The 18,702-nt window shown below is 39.2% G+C and overlaps 1 protein-coding gene across 6 annotated transcripts in view; it reads right to left on the bottom strand.

The window, feature by feature from the left end:
* The window catches only part of LOC5572726 (protein tramtrack, beta isoform), a 68,630-nt gene extending 52,586 nt beyond the window's left edge, over positions 1 to 16,044 (bottom strand). The window contains exons 1-2 of one of the 6 annotated variants that reach the window (XM_021856012.1): positions 15,450 to 16,044; positions 2,639 to 2,977 (exon numbers count right to left, since the gene is read on the bottom strand). In XM_021856012.1, coding sequence (XP_021711704.1) covers positions 2,639 to 2,716 — 78 coding nt within the window. In that variant the 5' untranslated portion in view covers positions 2,717 to 2,977; positions 15,450 to 16,044. Of the gene's footprint in view, positions 1 to 2,638; positions 2,978 to 3,022; positions 3,183 to 15,449 lie in introns of those variants that run through there. The other 5 variants (XM_021856011.1, XM_021856019.1, XM_021856027.1 and 2 more) reach the window with 5 other exon arrangements.
* Between the last annotated feature and the right edge of the window lie 2,658 nt (positions 16,045 to 18,702).

The following is an 18,702-nucleotide window of genomic DNA, read 5'->3' as shown; positions in this document are numbered from 1 at the left end:
TATAATCGATACCAGTAAAACCATTGCACATGTTGTTCAGAGCCATCAGTTATCGGTTGAACACCAAGCAGATCAGGGGCCTTCCTTAGTCGAGTGATTAGAGTCCGCGGCTATAAAGCAAAGTCATGTTGAAGGTGTCTGGGTTTGATTCCCGGTTCGGATTACCAATTTTAATCATAGCTATGCAAAAATAATGGACTTATCCACGGTCTTCTTTTATCCTCGACTTTCTTTTTCTTTTCTGCTCTAAATGCGTGCAATGTTTACATTAAATGACATCCGGACAACGAATGTTCACCGAATGAACACAAAGTGGATGAATGTACAACGAAATCGTTCATTTTTTGTAAACACGACCCGCAGTAAAGGTTTTCTTCCCGCTGAAAGTTGCAGCGTGACGTCATCGTAGATTAGTTCATGCAATTATCCACGTTAAGCTATAAAACAACAGAGGGTGATTCGATTTTGACATTTCTTGCCTACAGTTTTTATAGTTCAGTCTTAGTGTGATTAGCATTTATTGATGCAAGTGTCATGAATTTTCACTTAACTTGGCTATATTTAATTTATTTACGTTTCATTTGTATGATTTTAGGTGCCAATTTAAAGGAATTCCTTGTCCTCAACTTTGGACAAATCATTAGCGTTTATTGATGCAAGTATCAATGGAGCAAAATCTAGAATGCCGTGAAGAGTGTAATGCGATCTGTCAAACTTGGGTACCTTTTACAGTACCAAGAAACCAAATGCAGTACTAGAAGTGGTACCCAATCTGAACCCGAGTGAGACGCACCTGGTTATACTATATTTTGCTTCAATAAGGCAATCCATGAGAAAGCTGCGATCAGCTGTTTTTTTTGTTTACCATGAGCTTTTGACGTTTGCCGATCGGAGTGGCAGCTCAATCACAAAGGAAAATGTTAAGCTCTGTTAACACTAGCATTTTGTGTTTACCCTTTCATTTCGGTTGCATGCACACTTTCAGCTGTCAGTCCTATCACGGAAAGTCCTCATGGATAGCTTTATATGTCGATTTAAAAGGCTTGCAGCAATATTTTACAGATTCGTTTTGTTTAAAATTATCACTTTTTGTTTTTAAACGGCATACTGGAACATACTCGGATACCGATGCACTAGTTGTAATGATAGAACAATCGGTATTGAGTCCGTCCGTAGATCCTATTTGTCTCAATTTTCTATTTTGAGTTGCTCGATTATCAACCTGAAAATAAAGGAAAATCGTAAAAGAATTGGAAAATACTTTTCTGATTATGGTAGCCAGAAAAAAAGAGTGAATATTTTTGACAATAAAAACGTTGTTAACATTGAAAGTTAATTACAAAGCTTGCTTTGATTGAGCTAAAAAAAATATAGTGAAGGCAAGAAATGTCAGAAAGGGGTGATCCAAAAGTTATGGCAAGCTAGCGTAAAAAGCTGGATAGGGATATTGAGCTAATTTCCAATCAAAATTTAGTTTATATTTTTAATTCAAACATCACTTCATTCCTCTTATAAAGTATTCCTGACCCGAATATATCAATATTTAGCAGTGGTTTCACTGGCATGGCAAACTCGGTCCAATTGGCCAGCTAGGTTTGGTCACAACGGGCGACCTAAGTTGGCCCGGAATATTCTATAGGGAGAATGGTAGTGTTATAGTATTTCTTGAAATATTGATTATTGATTTGATACTATACCATTTAGGGGACAGGATCCGTCATTGATTTTGAAATTTTCAAAAGCAGTTTTTTCGTTCAAAATTTCGTTCAAATCCAACCGAAACACAGTGAACATATTTTCATCGAATAATTTTTGGATTTGAACCGAAAAACTGCTTTTGAATGTTCGATGATGACGATGATTACGATGACGGAGCGTTGAACGTTAATTTCACTAGTGTTTACATCCTTCGACATAAGGATACAAACTCTAGTGGAATTGAATTATATAGTACTATATTCGGTTCATTCAAATAGTTATCTTCAAATCGAAAGCTAAGAACTACGTTTCCAAATGAAGGCTATCAATCAATACTGCCATAAACCAAAAACAAAAACAATCGGTCTCAAATTCTGAAAAATCATCACTCGATGGTACAGAAGTCTACAAAAATTGTGTTAAGAACATAATTTATTGATGTTTTATACGGCCGTGCGCCACTGTGTGTCGTCGCGGTTGCGGCCCCTAAGGTGCCTTATGGATCCGATGGTGCGGAGAGAACATCCAACCCAACCATCAACTTTGAATCGAGTGAGACCGACAACGACAACACAAGAGAGCGGAGCGCACGAGCGCATGGTAAGGAAGGGCGGATAACCGACGGGGTATTTAAACACATCACTGAATCGTATAAAAATTGAATGCCAGCTTTAGGACCCTCCTCGACGCGACGGTGCGCTTCTAGAGCGTTGTGTAATATGATCGACTATGGGTCGCGCACAGACACTCACATAAAACTGCTAGAGAACACCCATACAAATGCTCCCTTCGTTGTTGTTTGCTAGTTTTTTCCACAACTCTACTGATAAGGGGGTGTAAAACAGAATGCCCTCCGTAGACAAAGTGCTTCCATGAATGTTCTGTTTTTTTTCGATGGTCGTATTTTCAGAGTGATACGACAATGGCTTGGTTTGCTTACCTGTGGAAATGCGGCTCCTATGCTGCCGAGGTGACTGTTCCACCGAACACAGAACTGCTGGGACTGCCCGGAACTCATCCTGGAGTGCCCTGGCTCACCGTGTGGCCTTACTTAGAAACTAATCTTTGCTGCTGCTTTTCAAAAGCGAGCTACCTTGAGCTACTTGAGACTCTTGAAGGACACCTTTGGCTTAGACTCTCCGCGCTGACTGACGGCAGTAAGTATATATCTTTGCTCACTCACATTGACACTAAAACGAAGCAGAGACACGGAACACACTATTAGCAGAGCGCACACGGTTTCGGATTAGTCACGAGGGCTCTTCTTCGCTTGCTGTCTCTTGTGGTCAACGAGTTAAAAATGAACGAACGAAAAAATCGATACTTCCACAACCCCTTGCTGCTTCTGCTCCTGCTGTTTGTGTGCTCGTTTCCAATCCCTTCCGATCTGACTACTGCCGACGACTAATGCCTGTGGGGTGTGTGGGACGACGACAGCATGGACCTTATGTTCTCTTCCCCTTGGTCACAGAAGCGCTGTTTAAAGTACCACAGGGCATGGGTTCCCAACCGGTTTTAGCTGTTACGCTCGCGCTTATGTTACTTTTCTATTGTATTAATTAAAAGTTTTTCATTGTGTGGACTCTGTGTAAATGGACAGAATTCCAGCTGAATATGAATGTTTAAATTCTTCATGTAAATGATCGTTAGCAATCATTTTTTTAGCGTTCTTTATAATCGTTATACATAACCTTTTGACGTAATTTGTGCTCTACATTGCCGGTGAAAACATTACAATATTAAGTGTCTCATGTAACAAAACTGATATTAGTGGAAATTTCGTTTGACGATCGAAAACCGGTAATTTGATACTACAGTCAACTCTCCTTTATTATGTATCTCGATTAGAGTTAGCATATTTCTCAGGAGTACAGAAATGTGCTAACCTGGGAGGGAAGCACAGATATTACACACGAAATATGGAACAAATTGCAAGATAACTCCAGCTTACCAACGACAATCAAGGCAGGCTTGATGAAAATCCCTACTTTTCTTTTGTTGTGTACCTTCAATCTTTCGAAAGATTTATTAGATTAATATTTTAAGTTTTTGTTATACTTTTCCATATATTAAGCATTTCTATAATGCATTATAGAAATATAAAGTATATTTCAACCATTTGTATGTTAAATGTGCTCTTTTTGTTTTTCAAAATAATCCTATATCAGAAGACTGATTCAAAATATTTTCTAAACATAATTGAATAATTGTATTGAGAAAGCATCAGTTATTATTGTATCCAATATGTTTTCATATATTTGTAAGTTAGTGACGAATTCGCCAAGGGCGAAAAGCCGCTCAAATAGAGATAAATAATAATAATATTAGTAAGTTGAACATTGTAATACATTAGGAATACAACGCAATTTTTAAATATTTTGTCCAATTTTCGAAAATTTTGCTATGGTGTGACCTCTTTTGTAAGGCTTATTTGTTGCTGAACAATGTGTTTATTAATCTTTATTTTGACCTTCTTTGGATTAACTGTTCGGATGATATATCTATGTTGTATTAAGATTTTATAAAATACCTATTCAGCTTTAAATCATGTTCATGTTAAGCATGGAAATAGCTGAAGTGCGAAGCAACCAAAACGTTAGTTCGTCTCTTGTACATCTGTTCACACAATTATATTTGTTTGATGGAATATTGGCTCTTTAATAGAAGGAAAAATGACTTGTTCAACTCATTAGTAAAACAATCTTGACAAGTCGGCAGAGATTCTTTGGAGAAGTTTAATAAGTGTTGATTCTACTATTATTCATTCCAATGACAAATATTGAACATTGTCTTAAATTTGGATCTAAATAGCATCTTCTCAGTTCTTTTCAGGGTATTTTTTCAGCTGTCACCATTATTCAACAATAGTTAAATATGTATGTTTATTTGTGACTCGGGATTGTTAGTTGGGTAACCACTTTCATGTAATTATTGTTAAATTATTATGTATACTTCGATTATCATTTAACATGTTATGGTTAGTAACTTTTTCCGATATCAATAACCCTTTACTCACGTTGATCCATAGTCGCCTACATGTCTTAGATTTGATTTGAAAAACATTTGAAAATAACATAAAAAGACATGATGTGTTTTGCTTGAATAAAAGCATACTCATATACTGTTATTCGTATTGTTTTTAAGTTTTACTAATCATGTTGGTCAACATTTTAAGTATAAGACGCTGGAACTTTTGTACGATTTGTTGTTAATCAAATGTTCAATATTTTACTAAAATGATGGCTACAACCTATAGAAGCTTTTAATCAGTCAATTGTTAAACTTCTTATGTGTTGTAGTACAAAAGCTACTATATTTGCATTTTCGGAAGTTTATTCAGCTCGTATTCAAAACACAAACTTCAAGTGGAATACCAGCTTTTTTATAAGCGGAAATTAATTTTATTCAATTAATGATTCAACTAAAAATTTGTTCAGCAATGGTTGCTGCTATGCAGCTTGTATTAAACACGTAAGTATCTTAAAAGCTTCCAATTGTTCCTTGGGTCTGGACAAACAAGAGAAAAGAGTAATAGTTTTCTTTGCACATAATTTTAACTTTTATTGGAAGCAGTAAAAAATGTGTATTTAAAAAAGCTAAATATTCAATCAGAATGAGTACCTCGTGCCATTAGTTTTGAATATATGTACATGCATTGATGCTTATTCGATTTGTGTCACCTTTGATGAAATGCAAATATATGTTTTAATCAATGAGATCCCAGCTCACAGTGACAGTCCGTAACAGCAAAATGACCCAATATTTTGCTGTCACGAACTGTCACTGTGAGCCGGGATTTTAAACAATTATTAAACATGATATAAGCACTTAATTAAACATTGACGTACCTAAAACGGGGTAACTTTGATAGTTTTTTCGAAGAAAACTTCAATATTTATGCATTTTGTACAAGTACTGACATCCTAGCTATCGATTGCACTTGATAAATTGCCAACAGATTTATTCTGAATGGATATATTATTTTTCATATAATCGAAAGTCGGTTTTCTGTTTTGGGGTAACTTTGATAACGGTGTATGAATCGAACAAAATTGAATGAATTCCGGAACATTTATAGGGCGTTGCATACCTCTAGGCGTTTAACGCTATATAGAAATTTCAAAATGGTTTTCGCTAAGAGATTTTAAACCGAATTCATGTTCTTCTATAACTAGGCTGTCAAGTATAAGTGACGAACTCATTATGTCTTCATCAAATAGTGATCGTAGAACAGGTTGTTTGTAAACGTTGCAAAAATGCTAAAATCTTAGAAATTTTTAATATTCGCATATAAATCCTCAAATTCACTTGATTCCAACGAAAACAGCTTTGACATGAAGTGTCATACTAATACTGTGCTAATAGTCTTTACTTTTGCATTCGTTTTGCTTAACTGATTAACAGAAACTTTGTTATTTCGTTTAATATGTTGTGGGTCTCGCCCTATCAAAATTACCTGCATTATCAAAGTTACCCCGTTTTACGGTACAGACATTTCGTATCGGTTTCGCCATCCCAAGTGCTAACGAGTCTCCGGCCAAACTTTCTCTCAGCTCATCTGAATCTTAGTGTGCTGCGCTAGCCGAAGTCTCACGAAAAGTCTGCATCTTCCCTTGCTTTGAAAAACTACGATTTTTCAACACCATGTTGACCGACCTTGTCATCTTTGGCAATATGTGTTTAGTTGAGACTGATCATATATCACCTTCTTTTGATTGCTTATCGTTCTTTCTAGTACGCGTTCACTGAGCACTATTTTTGCCCTCTTTTTTAAATGCATCACTTTTCGGGGCAACGGGTCATTCGGGGAAAAGTATCACAATCCATCGACTGTATTGATAAAGGTAGCGTTTATTTCAATGTTATGGAACAGTACTTTTTAACAGAACATCTTTATGTTTATTCAAATATATATTGTTCTGTTAATCATCGAACATCCGGAGGCGCTTTATAACTTGAGCATGAGAAAGTCAGGAACAGGTTCGGAAACATTTTTATTATGCTGAACCAAACTATAAGAGCGAAATGAATGTTTATACCGAAATGAAAAGCCCCAAAACGCGAACAAAGGTGTCTAATGTCCCTAAAATCTCTTTTCTACGCAAAACGGTATCTAAAGTCTAATTTTCTTTTTTTAGCATTGCAATGGGTCTTGGTGCTACAGAGATTGCTACACGACTATTCATCGATAAATAGGGGAAAATCTTCAGGAAATTTTCATGCGATTTTTTCAAAATCTTCTGGAATACATACGAAGACTCCACCAGGGATCCCTTCAAAAATTGCTAAAATAATCACCCCAGGAATTATTCTTGAAATTCTTTCAATGATTTTGCAAGATATGCCAAAAGGAATTACTTTAAAATTTGCTTAAGAAAATCGTTTGGCTGCCCAATAATGGAATTGCAATGAAAAATCTCCCAAGAATTCTTAGGTGGGATGAATTGATCCAAGTGAATACGAGTAAATACTTGATGCTTCTGATTCGATGCCAAGTAAACTTGGAATCGATTATTTTTAGTTGCGATACTCAATACTAAGTTGGTACCGAATGAAACTACTTGAATCGATTGAGTACATTCTCATGTACAATTTTGTAAAGGCTAGTGCAATAGGGCGGTTCAAAATTTAAAAAAAGTTTGAAAATCCAATCTCCCATATCTCTTTTACCATAGCGTTCTGTAAAATTACCATCTTTCTAAATGGTGCTTTTAAGGGGGCGGGGGGGGGTTGGGCGTGCAAGACAAAGTAGGTTTATATGGAAATTAATATGGTTCTCCATATTTTGAAAAATGTTTCCAACACAGAGAGAAATTCAATCCGACGGATAGGGGAAGGAGGTATTCATGAGTTTGTTTGCTATTATTTTGCTTCATATGGGATTATAGCCCTGCAAACATCTACAAAACTTACTCAAAAGGCATTTGTTTCTTCTGCAACATCCTACATTAAGGTTTGAATAATGAGGTTTTACTATGGGATGATAAGTTTGTAATTACATTACAGTATTAGCGTGTTTGGAACATTTCTCCATAGTAATTTCCATATAAACCTACATTGTCGGTGCGGTAAATGGCTGGGCATGGCGTACCATTGGTACCTCGCGTACCTGCAGGAATAAAATAGACCCCTTTTGTGCGGTCCTTAGCCTCTTGCCCAGCAACTCCTATCCCTACCTCCTCGTGGTACTGGAGCGTCTGTACTCCATGTTAAGAGCGGCTCACAACCAGTGATGCCTTTTGAACTGAACGCGAGACGAAAGTGAACTGAACGCGTTCCATTTTTGAACGAGAACGCAAACATTGAACTTTCGTGCAAAGTTCTAACAATGCACATGAACGCTCCGTTCACTTCAAAATGCACACTGCAGCTATAAATACGAAATAAATACATCAAACTATGTTGAATTCATATAATTCCAAATTGATGTGACCATCAATCTTTCTTAGCATCTTTTGTGCGACTTTCGCATAGAAATGTGTTGTGCATGCACCTTGGAAACAATTTTCAATCCGCGTTCACTTTTCAGCTCTCATGGGTTCAACTTTTTGATCTGATCAATGTTCAAGCCTACATGATCTCTCGTTCAAAAATTTGAACTGGAACGCAAACTGAACGCGTTCAAATGCAACACTGCTCACAACAGCGTCTGTTCCCCATGTCAGGGGCGGCTGATCATCGTCCGAGTGTCAGAGAAGGACTCTATGCTAAACTGCGCACTATGGCCCTCCGAAAATTTAGGGAGAATGATCCTCCGGAAATCTAGGGGGTTGGTGTCAGGCCCTGCAAGCCAACCGTAAAAACACATCAGCACAGGAACGTCAACGAGAGAATACGGACCGAAACAATCGGCAGAGACCACAGCGATGAAAATGGACTAGCGATTGGAAACTCGGTACGTGGAACTGCAAATCTCTCAACTTCATTGGAAGTACTCGCATACTCTCCGATGTACTGAAAACCCGCGGTTTCGACATCGTAGCGCTGCAGGAGGTGTGCTGGACAGGAGCATTGGTGCGAACGTTTAGACGTAATCATACCATCTACCAGAGCTGCGGCAACACACGCGAGCTGGGAACAGTTTTCATAGTGCTGGGTGATATGCAAAGGCGCGTGATCGGGTGGTGGCCGATCAATGAACGAATGTGCAAGTTAAGAATCAAAGGCTGATTCTTTTACTTCAGCATAATCTACGTGCATAGCCCACACTCCGGAAGCACTGATGATGACATGGACGCATTTTACGCGCAGCTCGAACGTGAGTACGACCGCTGCCCAAGCCACGACGTCATGATCATCATAGGAGATTTGAAGGCTCAGGTTGGCCAGCGCCCACCGGTTGACGAACGAGAACGGCCTACGACTGATAGATTTTGCTGCCTCCAAGAACATGGCCATTCGTAGCACCTATTTCCAGCACAGCCTTCCGTTTCGGTACACCTGGAGATCACCTCAGCAGACAGAATCGCATATCGACCACGTTTTGATTGATGGACGGCATTTCTCCGACATAACCGACGTTAGAACCTATCGTGGCGCTAACATTGACTCCGACCACTACCTGGTGATGGTAAAACTGCGCCCAAAACTATCCGTCATCAATGATGTACGGTACCGACGCCTGCCCGGTACAATCTGGAGCGGCTGAAACAACCGGATGTCGCCAATGCGTACGCGCAGCATCTTGAGGCAGCGTTGCCGGATGAGGGCGAGCTCGATAGGGCCCCTCTTGAGGACTGTTGGAGGACAGTCAAAGCAGGCATTAACGACGCTGCCGACAGCATTGTCGGATATGTGGAACGGAGCTCAAGAAACGATTAGTTCGACGAGGAGTGCCAGGAAGTTATAGAGGAGAAGAATGCAGCGCGGGCTGCAATGCTACAGCATGGTACACGGCAAAACGTGGAACGATACAGACTGAAGCGGAAACAGCAAACCCGCCTATTCCGGGACAAAAAGCGCCGCCTGGAAGAGGTGGAATGCCAAGAGATGGAGTTGCTGTGCCGTTCTCAAGAAACGCGGAAGTTCTATCAGAAGCTCAAAACATCCCGCAAAGGCTTCGTGCCGCGAGCTGAGATGTGCCGGGATAAGGAGGTGATCGAAAGGTGGAAGCAGCAATACGATGAACACCTGAATGGCGCAGCGAACACAGGCACAGAAGGTCAGGACAGCGAAGGCGATGGCTACGTCAGCACAGCGGACAGCGGAAACCAACCAGACCCCCCCCCCCATGGGGGAAGTTAAGGATGCCTTTCAACAGCTCAAGAACAACAATGCCGCTGGCAAGGATGGTATCGGAGCCGAACTCATCTAGATGAGCCCGGACAGGTTGGCCGCTTATCTGCATCGGCTGATAGTCAGAATCTGGGAAACGGCACAGCTACCGGAGAAGTGTAAGCAAGGCGTTATATGCCCTATCTACAAAAAAGGCGACAAACTGGAGTGTGAAAATTATCGTGCAATCACCATCCTAAACGCCGCCTACAAAGTGCTATCCCAGATTCTCTTCCGTCGTCTATCATCTATAGCAAACGAGTTCGTGGGAAGTTATCAAGCAGGTTTCATCGACGGCCGCTCGACAACTGACCAGATCTTTTCCGTGCGGAAAATCCTCCAGAAATGCCGTGAGTACCAGGTCCCTACGCACCATTTGTTCATCGATTTCAAGGCGGCATACGATAGTATCGACCGCGTAGAGTTATGGAAAATCATGGATGACAACAGCTTCCCCGGGAAGCTCACAAGATTGATCAGAGCAACGATGGTCGGTGTGCAAAACTGCGTGAAGATCTCGGGCGAACACTCCAGTTCGTTCGAGTCTCGGCAGGGACTACGACAGGGCGACGGACTTTCGTGCCTGTTGTTCAATATTGCGCTTGAAGGTGTCATGCGGAGAGCCGGACTTAACAGTCGAGGCACGATTTTCACGAGATCCTGACAATTTGTTTGCTTCGCGGACAACATGGATATTATTGGGAGAAAATTTGAAACGGTGGCAGATTTGTTCACCCGCCTAAGACGCGAAGCAACAAGAGTCGGGCTAATGGTGAATGCGTCGAAAACAAAGTACATGCTGGTAAGCGGAACTGAGCGCGACATGGCCCGCCTAGGAAGCAGTGTTACGATAGACGGGGATACCTTCGAGGTGGTGGACGAGTTCGTCTACCTCGGATCCTTGTTGACGGCTGACAACAATGTTAGTCAGGAAATACGAAGGCGCATCATTAGCGGAAGTCGTGCCTACTATGGGCTCCAGAAGAAACTGCGGTCAAGAAAGATTCACCCCCGCACCAAATGTACGATGTACAAAACGCTCATAAGACCGGTAGTCCTCTATGGGCATGAGGCGTGGACTATGCTATGTGTAGATATTTGTACACAAAATTGAGATCCTTAAGAAGTAATAGAAGCAGAAATTTTTCCATTCCAGTTCATTATACGTCACAATATTCAGGTACATTTTTCGTGAAGGGTGTCGGTCTATGGAATGCTCTGCCGAATTTCTTAAAGGAAATAAATTCAATCATAGTGTTTAAGAAGCAATGCAAAGTACACTTTAATTAGTTTTAGTATATTTTTTCTGTAATATGTGTAAAAAGTGATTGTTACTATGACGCACTCCATAATAACTACTTTGTGGCAATTATAAGATTAATATCTTACGCTGCGGTAAGTTTTTTACAAGGAAGGCGAAGTCAAAATTTGATTTTCTTTGCTAGGTTGGTGGTGATACGGATAATGGTTGTAAAGTACCTATCCTTTGATTGCATCGTGTTACCGAATTTGAAGCCCAGTTATCCAAGGTACTTATGCACGTCAAACGCATCAAGATCTTCTACTTTGATAGAGTGTTTGTAGAATGGTAGTTTACACAACAAATGGCAGAATGATGATTTTTACAGCATGAGTCGGCAAGCCTCGTTGGATAATTACGGCGAGTGTTGTAAAAATCGAGTTCTGAAACGAGTTGCGCACGACATTTTTTGCAATTTCGTAAAAAAAAAACACTTGAGGGTATCAACAATCATATCGAGATGCATTCACCATTATTTTACAATTTCTTAAAATTGTTCTGTAATGTTGCGTAATGAAAAAGCGTAGCGTAATTATCATTACACAACTGGTTTCGGATGAGTAATGACTATTTTGCCATTTATCATCGTAATGGGCTGTTTTTCATCACGCCAATCTGTCATAAAATGGCCTACTTTCCTGCACTGAAGTATGCTGTGTGGGGATAGTCATTACGCAACTGAAACCAGTGCCAAAGACACATTAAAGACCTCCATGTCCCTTGCAGTTGCCCAAAATTTTATGGCTCATAAGGTAATCTAGAATGGCGTGAAAAGTGTACTGCGATCTGTCAAACTTGGGTACCTTTTGCACTACCGAGGGACCAAATGCAGTACAAGAAGTGGTAGAGTAAGGTGGGGCAAAAGTTCGACCTTAGTGGTATAATCAAAGTTTCCAGGAAAACAATAGCAGTTTAAACAAAACAAATACCATACTGTGAACCTTCAACATATTGGCTATAATTTTGCTGAACAAACTTGTGTTAAAATATTTACCCATTTTTACTTATAACAGTTTCAAAATTGATTGTCTAATTCGAACTTTTGCCCCACCGGTGGGGCAAGAGTTCGAATCTAGTGTGGGGCAAAAGTTCGCTGGCGAAAACACAAAATATCGATCCTTTTAAGACAGACATACTTTACACCAGCCGCAAACTTAAGTTTGACGAAAAATATACACTAAATTTTCATCAAAAAATGCCCAAAACCAAGTTAATTGTAATATACTCAAAAATAGCAGTTTTTCTCAAAACTAAGTGGAAATGTAAAATTTTGGTAGCAGTTTTCACACGATCACACAAATTTAACTGAGTTTGAAGATAATATGTGGATTTTAGGCAATTTGAAAATTTTTCCGTGACTTTATACATGGGTCGAACTTTTGCCCCGCTGATTCGAACTTTTGCCCCACTATGGGGCAAAAATTATTTCAAGCATTTATGCTAAAACTAATACACCTCAAAGCAACCTTATGATAGGCCTAGAAACGCCCTTAAATAAAATATTGAAAAAGATTTTATCTTCAATTGGTTCCATGCAACGAAAGTTTGACCAAAAATTACAATATTCACGTCAAAAAACTACAAACAGCCATAACTTTTCCAAATCTCAATCGATTTTTATGATATTTGGATTGAAAATCTTTTACTTGAATATCATTCGAACCACCATGACATTTATAAGATTTGTTTTGAATTGAGCTAGAAATCTTAAAAAGAAACTCTTACCCCACTCGAACTTTTGCCCCACTTTACTCTACCCAATCTGAGCCCGAGTGTGACGGACCTGCCAGTGCTGTAATGATTCATTACGCAACACTTTCTCATTACGCAACTGTTTTGCGTAGCGTAATGAATCATTACACAACCATTTTTCAGAAATTGTAAAATGATGGTGAATGCATTCCGATATAGTGGTCTTCTACTATATTCTCAAGTGGTCTTCTAGGAAATTGCAAAAAAATGCTGTACGTAACTCGTTGCAGAACTCGATTTTTACAGCACTCGTCGTAACTCGGCAAGCCTCGTAGGATAAATTTACGACTTGTGCTGTAAAAATCATCATGCTGCAATTTAGGAGGTGCGGGCTCGATCCTTTTGGTTGCTCAAATTGAACACAAACTTTTCCACGAGTGCTAACCGTTGTTTGTTTGGTTGTCTCGCAGGAAACCACAGTTAAAGGGCACCCTTAAAATACTTCAAACAAATCTTTAACAGTTCGGTGTAGACATTTAATCCAATAAATATACTAAATCATAAAGTTGCCAGCCGTATGTTAGTTAGAAACATATTTTAGAAAAGTTGGAAAATACTCATGCATAATTTAGGCCAAGTACATTTTTTCTTAATAGTTGGTGGTCTTTCTGTTGCATAAATTATATAACTTTTTTTTAGCGTGACGAAATCATGACCGTGCATTTCTAGGCACACTCAGATCATTTTTACGAAAATTTATGATTGACAGCAGCCTGGCTGCTTGTTGATTTCTTGCTGAAGATTACTAAAGGATCTATGTACATATGAGAGATTCTCTCCTCTTTCGCTCTCTTTCGATTATAACAGTGGAATGCTAAAGCTTTTGGGAAATTTTTCACTATAGACCAAAAGGGAATTTCTTTGACTAGCGTTTCATACAAAAAACTCAACAGAAAAGGTTTATGTGACGCAGTTATTGATAAAAGAGAAAGTAATCAAAGAGAGGCTCTCAATGTTAGATAGGTCCTTTAGAAAAGTTTCGCGAGATTTCCTCTTCGCATCCCCCAGGCTGCAACTTGTTCCGTGAACTACTATTACTGCGCTGTATATTTCAGTGCAGAAAAGTAGGCCGGTCGACAGATTGGCGTAATAAAAAATAGCCTATTACGATGAGAAAATACAAAATAAATATAAAATGTACTTTTTTTGTAGTATACACTCCCGTGCAAAAGTTAGCAAAAGTAATGTTTGAAGTAGCTTCATATATAAACAAAAATAATTCATAAATTGTTATGTTTTGTTCGTTTTATTTTTCATAGGTAGATTATTTTTGATTTTTGAAAGAGTCACTGAATTGTTAAAAATAATCGATTCACTTTTGTGAGTGAGTCACCTACACACCAAATTTTTATTGCTGGTAACCAGCAAAATTTTGCTGATTTTTTTTGTGCTGTAATTTCAGCAATCCATCCAGCAAAATAAAATTTGCTGATCGTTCAGCAATCTGGATTGCCAGAAAAATCACAGCTCTTATGCTGAACGTTCAGCAATGCGTATTTGCATTTGCTGATCAACCAGTAATTCAAATATTTTCAGTCATTCGTGAATTCGATTGAATACATCAAATGTTTTATGATTCCACGCTAAGGTAGTACTTTATTGTGTCACATGTTTTAATTATACAATAAATGGAATTTTATCACTCTATTTGCTACGAAGAGTTGCTCTATGAAAAACTTTGTGATCATTTGTTTCCAATAGGTTCTACGAATTGGCGAAGACTCCAGCATATTTCGGTGTTATCCTGTAGCAATCTGATTCATCCTGCGATTTAACGAATGAAGTTTATAACAATATCTGAAAACAGAAACAAATGTAAAATGATTCTATGTTTCGAAAAGGTTTTTAATACTTACAAACGCCTGTTATAGAATGGAAGAACCATCTTTTTGGTGACAAGAAAAAAACTACAAGTTTTTGACAGATGTCTTGCTGATAGTTTCAGTAAACTCAAAGTTTACTGAATATGCAGCAATCAAAGCTTACTTTACTGAATTATCAGCAAAATATGCATTGCTGAATCCATTCCAGCATTTCATTTTGCTGGAAGGCAAACTTAAAATTTGGTGTGTACGATTCGCTTTCAAAATTGTATTGTATACCGTACTTGCCCATCTCTACAACTGACCCTCCAATAAAATTTGAGGACCCCTGGTTACAGCCCCATACACATTTCCATCCCGCACACCACTACCTTGTATACTCCGAGCGCACGATGATACCGTCGTCGATAGCTCGGCTCTGTGCATGTTGTGAGGTATGAGGTCAAATGAACACCCAAAAGTTCAAAGATCCCTTGGCACATCGCCCTCTCCCTCCGCGAGCCAGCAGAAGGCGATTGCGAAACGAGCACACGAAATTATCGATTTTTTTGGTGATGCGCTTTCATTTTCTTCTTTTTTGCTGTGCGGTGGTGAATCCTTACTTCGACTCGATAGACAGTGGTGGTCACTTCCTGTGCACTTCCTCCGGATACTCATTCAAGAAGCATAGATCACAATGTCCTTCACCAGTGCCGCCGCTGGGACCCCGATTGGCCAGAACTCGATGCCATCTCAAGTGCACGACGCCGCGACGCCATTTTCGTACTAAGTCTTATGTTGTCTTAGAAAAAGCGACGTCGCCTTACTTTGAGGTCACTTCTCGATATCCGATTACGCGACGATATAATGCACGGAAGCAAACTGCATAATAAACTGCCACTAATTCGACTTGGAACTACGCGTGAGATGTATTTATTTATGATTGCACTTTTTATAACTTGCTGTGGAAGGTGACTAGTAAAAGATCAATGACGATTTTCTTGGTTGTAACAACAATAAACACCACTCACACGACGCGCACCACTCTAGAAGATATGTCCGTCCTCCGTGGTCGACTCTCGATTCTGTTCTGTTCTGCTTCCCTTTAAACTACAACTGGTACTGTTGCTTTACGTTTTGCTTTGTTGCTTCTTCGCTTTGTGGTGATTCGTTCTCGCGTTCGGTTGGTCGAGAGTGAAAACTTGAATGACGACTGCTTCTTGATGGTGTTCTTACTGATGAGACGTTTTTCATCGGTGTTTGCGTGCGCGAGCGTGAGGTACACTGTGCTAAAACATGCGAATCATTTTTTGATTCATCCTTTCCCACAACTATAATAAACTATTTATTTACGAAAAGAGCGTCTTTAGAAAAGGTGTTGAACAAAAAATAAAGCGAAAATATGCTTTTTTTTTAAATTGGTTTATTTTATTTTTGTTTTTTAGTTATCAATATTAAGGTGTGTTGGCAGCTCTTATGCATACCAATCATTGCTTTATCTCGACTGTTATAGGACAAGTAGCTGAATTACATCTTCGAAAGGCGCTTTTTCAACCATTTCGCAACTTTTTCACCATAAAGTTCTAAAGACACCTATATCTCTCAAACTATCTGATATAGAAAAAATGATGTTCTACAAAGTTTCCATATTTTCTATAATTTTCAATACTGTAGAACATTCTGTTGCGCTATCTTTTGAAATAAAACAGTTTGAGAGCGAATTTCGAAAGCTATGAAATTTGGCGCTTAGGACACTTTTGAATATAACGCGCCTTGACCAGACAAACAAATGTTCAGAAGACACCAAAACCATATCTCTTATATTTTTCAAGTTATTAATTTATTCCACTTAATTTCGATCCGTGGACCAATGTGCATTGTGCTCGAGTCATTTCAGGTTTTAAGGTTTTTAGTTGTTAAGGCGCCGTGACATTTTTTTTGCTTTGAACGTTCATGGTTTGCTTTGGATTTTGATGGTCGTGTAGAAAAATGCGAATGTAGAGGCGGTAAATGTTTGCTCTGAATTTCATTTCGGTAAAGTGAAATGACGAATCCACTAGATAAAGCTTATTTTTACTGAAATCTCGTTAACATGTGCTACTCAAAGTTCAATGCGTAAATGAAAGCTTCTGAACTTGGAAGATGTCAACAAGTAATTTACTTTTTTGCTAATAATCATAATTATTCGTGCGTATAAATGATCTATCCAGTTCCTCAGACATTCAAAGCTTTATTTTATTTTCAGGTAATGTTCTGGAGCATCTTTTCGGCATGGGGGAGAGCGGCAAGCATAACGATATCGATGTTTTGGCAGACGTTTGGAATTTGGTTTCCCATGCATCATTACCCGAAGATTTTTGCACTTGAAAACTGTTAGACGAAGCGGACAGGTACGCAGCGGATTCGCGTGGAAACACGAAAGAACTTATCGGGAAAATACCGCGGGAGAAAATCTCGAGTGTGTCATTCGCAAAGCGTAAAACATTTATGTAGTCCATTTTACGAAACTACAACACTGATAATATTGCTGTTACTTTCACACGTTAAGACACAGCCTACTGTCAAAATTTCATTCATAAAATAAGCGATAGGGGGGTCTGTAGCCTTGAGGTTACGCTTTCGCTTCATAAGCGGAAGGTCATGGATTCGATTCCCAGCCCCTCCACAAAAAACCCGTCCAGCCACCAGATGACACCTCACGGAGGACCCTGCTTTGGGGAGCACATCCATCCTACGTCAGTATCAGATGGTGACTGAGACAAACTGACCCTCTTCGCAGGCAGCTAGCCTCACTAACAGCAGAGCTCTTTCCTACCTGCTCGGTGTGAGAGTGAAAGAGTAGGAGAGAGTGAAAGAAGATGTAAATATAGATAAGTTAAAAATAGATCTGTATCGGTAAAGAAGCTACAGATCAACTGATACCGGCACAGTAGTGGCTACAAGCACAGAGTGCCTTAAAAAAATAATAAAATAAGCGATCAGCTGATCAAAAACGTCTCGTAAAATGGACTATTTCGTCAGGTAAAAGAAACGTCAAAACACGCACACCAGTGGTATAAGCACTTTGATTAACACAAGGGGGTTCCACAAACTGGTCAAACTCAGGGCTACCTACCGTTGTATTTTTGCCAACAAAAACTAGGATACATTATGACTTCCTGTTTAAAATTGCAAAATAAATGCGTTATTCATCCACAATAATTACTTTCAGTTATGCTTCTGCTTTTTCTTCCATCAAATAAGCACAGAAATCTTTTGCTGAATTTCGCCAATAACTGCCGAGATTTTCGGCAACGGAATACCGATCTCTTCGTAAAATTTTGACAGCTGAGGTGGTCTTCTCATTTCGCAGTTTAGTCGGCACCTCGAACTTTTTACCGGAATTTTCGCCGAGATCTCAGCTGTTGGGTTCTCGGCAATTCATTTCGCCGGCCTCGGCGAAATAAATTAAGTGTGTACAGTACATTTCCCATCCCTATTTGAGAGAATCAATCCGGTGAGTTTGTTCCAGTATGATACTTTTTCTTTTGTAAGCCTTCCAGATCGTTTATTTTTTCACGTTGTGGAACTTTCGGTCGTTTCTTAGACGGAAAATGGTTTTTTTCGAAGTTTAATATTTTTGTTCATATTGCGCGTTCTGTCCGGGTGGATTTTACGCAACTAACAAACGGTTGTGGGTGCTTTTTAACCGTTTGATGACCCTGAAGGGATCGATTCTACTTTCCATAGAATTTTGAGCAAAAAAACCGACTGTGTTATCCTCGGGTGTTTCGAACGCGCTTCCTTTTTTTTCGACTTTCTGCAAATACCGTACCGCCGGAACATTTTTTTTTTTGAACGGGCTGTTTTAAATGTTTGTTTTTTACACGTATTGTT

Source organism: Aedes aegypti, chromosome 1 (genome assembly GCF_002204515.2).
Source record: "Aedes aegypti strain LVP_AGWG chromosome 1, AaegL5.0 Primary Assembly, whole genome shotgun sequence".
NCBI lineage: Eukaryota > Metazoa > Arthropoda > Insecta > Diptera > Culicidae > Aedes > Aedes aegypti.
The sequence above is the reverse complement of the archived record's forward strand: the minus strand, read 5'-3'. Positions and strand labels throughout refer to the sequence as shown.